Source organism: Nicotiana sylvestris, chromosome 7, assembly GCF_000393655.2.
Source record: "Nicotiana sylvestris chromosome 7, ASM39365v2, whole genome shotgun sequence".
NCBI classification, from domain to species: domain Eukaryota; kingdom Viridiplantae; phylum Streptophyta; class Magnoliopsida; order Solanales; family Solanaceae; genus Nicotiana; species Nicotiana sylvestris.
The window spans coordinates 123,926,161-123,927,801 of NC_091063.1; the positions used below are offsets into that span (position 1 = coordinate 123,926,161).

Genomic DNA, 1,641 nt, shown 5'->3' on the forward strand with positions numbered 1-1,641 from the left:
ATTAACATAATATGCCTTTTAAGAACCAGGACTTTTCTTGGCTCCTGGGAGATTGGGTTAAATTCCATGAGAGTCGGTCATGATTTTATACCTTTAATTTGAGCTCGGTTGATTTTTCATGTAAGAGTTTGCGAGTTCTCTATTTCATTCCGCATTATTTCTACTTGAAGTAACTAGGCAGCAACACATTCATTAAGAACCAATTCCATCTGTCTTATGATAATGACTCAATTCATCCCATCAATTATAAGAAGCAACGGTGGAAAGATTTTACCATTAAAAGTAGCACGCTGTTAATACATGATATACTCATTAGAGTTAAGAGGACCACAAATGGTACAACCTCTTAAGCTCTAATTAAGCAGCTAGAGAAAATAGCATGCATATAAGGTACTACTAAAACTACTTAAAACAGGAAAACCGAACACAAAGGCGAACAACGTTGAAAGCATCAAAATATTCATCTTATTAACTTCATCACAGACAATCACAATATCTGCTACTCCACATCCTGCTACCACAGAGTTACGAGTTTTCAACAACTTTACTGCACCCTGCAATATTTATTACCAACAAATGAAAATTACAGTTAGTTACCTTATATATGCTGGGAGTGTAAAGAACTTTTACTCTGATCAATGTATTGAAAATGTCTTATCAAGTAATTAACTAATCTCACTTTTAATGGACGAGTAACTATAGTTATCTTTTAAGTGACCTGATAGTGAAAAACATTTTTATATAGAAGTTGTACTTTACAATGGTAGAATGGTAGTTAGGCACAAAAATGTTGCGAAATATTTAGGAAAGAATATATATATACTTGGCGCAGTCAATGGATGGGCTGATCTTGTAGGGTATAATGACACCACATTTGCTGGGAAGGGCAGCAGCTAGGTTGAGATTAACTCCACTGATAACACGAGCAGCAGATTTCATGCAATTGCAAACAGTTTGGCGATCTTGAGTGGTACTTGCTGCACTGAAAAGGTTCCTAATACCTATTGAGACATAATATAATTAAGTAATTAAAAAATAAATTTATTTGTCTAACAACTTAAGCTTTTAAATGCGACAGTTATAAGTTCAACAATATTACCGTTGCAGCACATTGTAGGGATAGCTCCTCCCATCCTAACGTAGTCGAGGCATGGCGACAAATCTGTGGCCACCGTCCCACATGTGACTACTGCCTCTGCATGGCTTGCAACTATTGCAATCACCATAGCAGCTATGAACATTACTGATAAGCTTGCAAACTTAGCCATTTTGATGAAATATAGTTTTGAAATAAGAAAAGTTGTGATTTTTGAAGTAATAGTTTAGCTTTGCAAAAGTGAAGTAGGTGTGGGAGAAGAATGGTACTTGAGTGCCCCTATATAGAGAAGTTTATGACTAATCCACAGTTGTTTTTAGATGAGGGAATTAAAGTGTTACTGGGATTTCCACCTAGTTGGTAGTTGGATGCAATTCAATGCTTCTTGATGAATCTTCAAAATCAATTGATGCAATGTACCAAATAACTTTAAATTATTCTGGAGCAATATTGTATTTTATAACTTGTGACCATCCATTGTTGCATGTCCTTCCATCCCGTAATGTCCTTTTTTCTCTTGACCGCCGATCCATTGCTGCATGCCA

General features: G+C 35.8%; 1 protein-coding gene across 1 annotated transcript; it reads right to left on the minus strand.

Moving 5' to 3' along the window:
* Positions 1–244: 244 nt before the first annotated feature.
* Positions 245–1,404, minus strand: LOC104213000 (non-specific lipid-transfer protein 1-like). Its single transcript, XM_009762374.2, has 3 exons — positions 1,100–1,404; positions 824–1,001; positions 245–554 (listed from the first exon to the last, which is right to left on the minus strand). The coding sequence occupies exons 1-3, from the start codon at positions 1,266–1,268 to the stop codon at positions 545–547; spliced, it is 357 nt and encodes a 118-aa protein (XP_009760676.1). The 5' UTR covers positions 1,269–1,404; the 3' UTR covers positions 245–544.
* Positions 1,405–1,641: the final 237 nt, after the last annotated feature.

What these genes read in the sequence shown, in the direction of transcription:
- LOC104213000 (XM_009762374.2), bottom strand. Translation starts at nt 1,268, where the DNA reads ATGGCTAAGTTTGCAAGCTTATCAGTAATGTTCATAGCTGCTATGGTG. An exon ending in CCCTACAATGTGCTGCAACG is followed by an intron (nt 1,002 to 1,099) that starts GTAATATTGTTG and finishes ATGTCTCAATAG; the next exon opens with GTATTAGGAACCTTTTCAGT.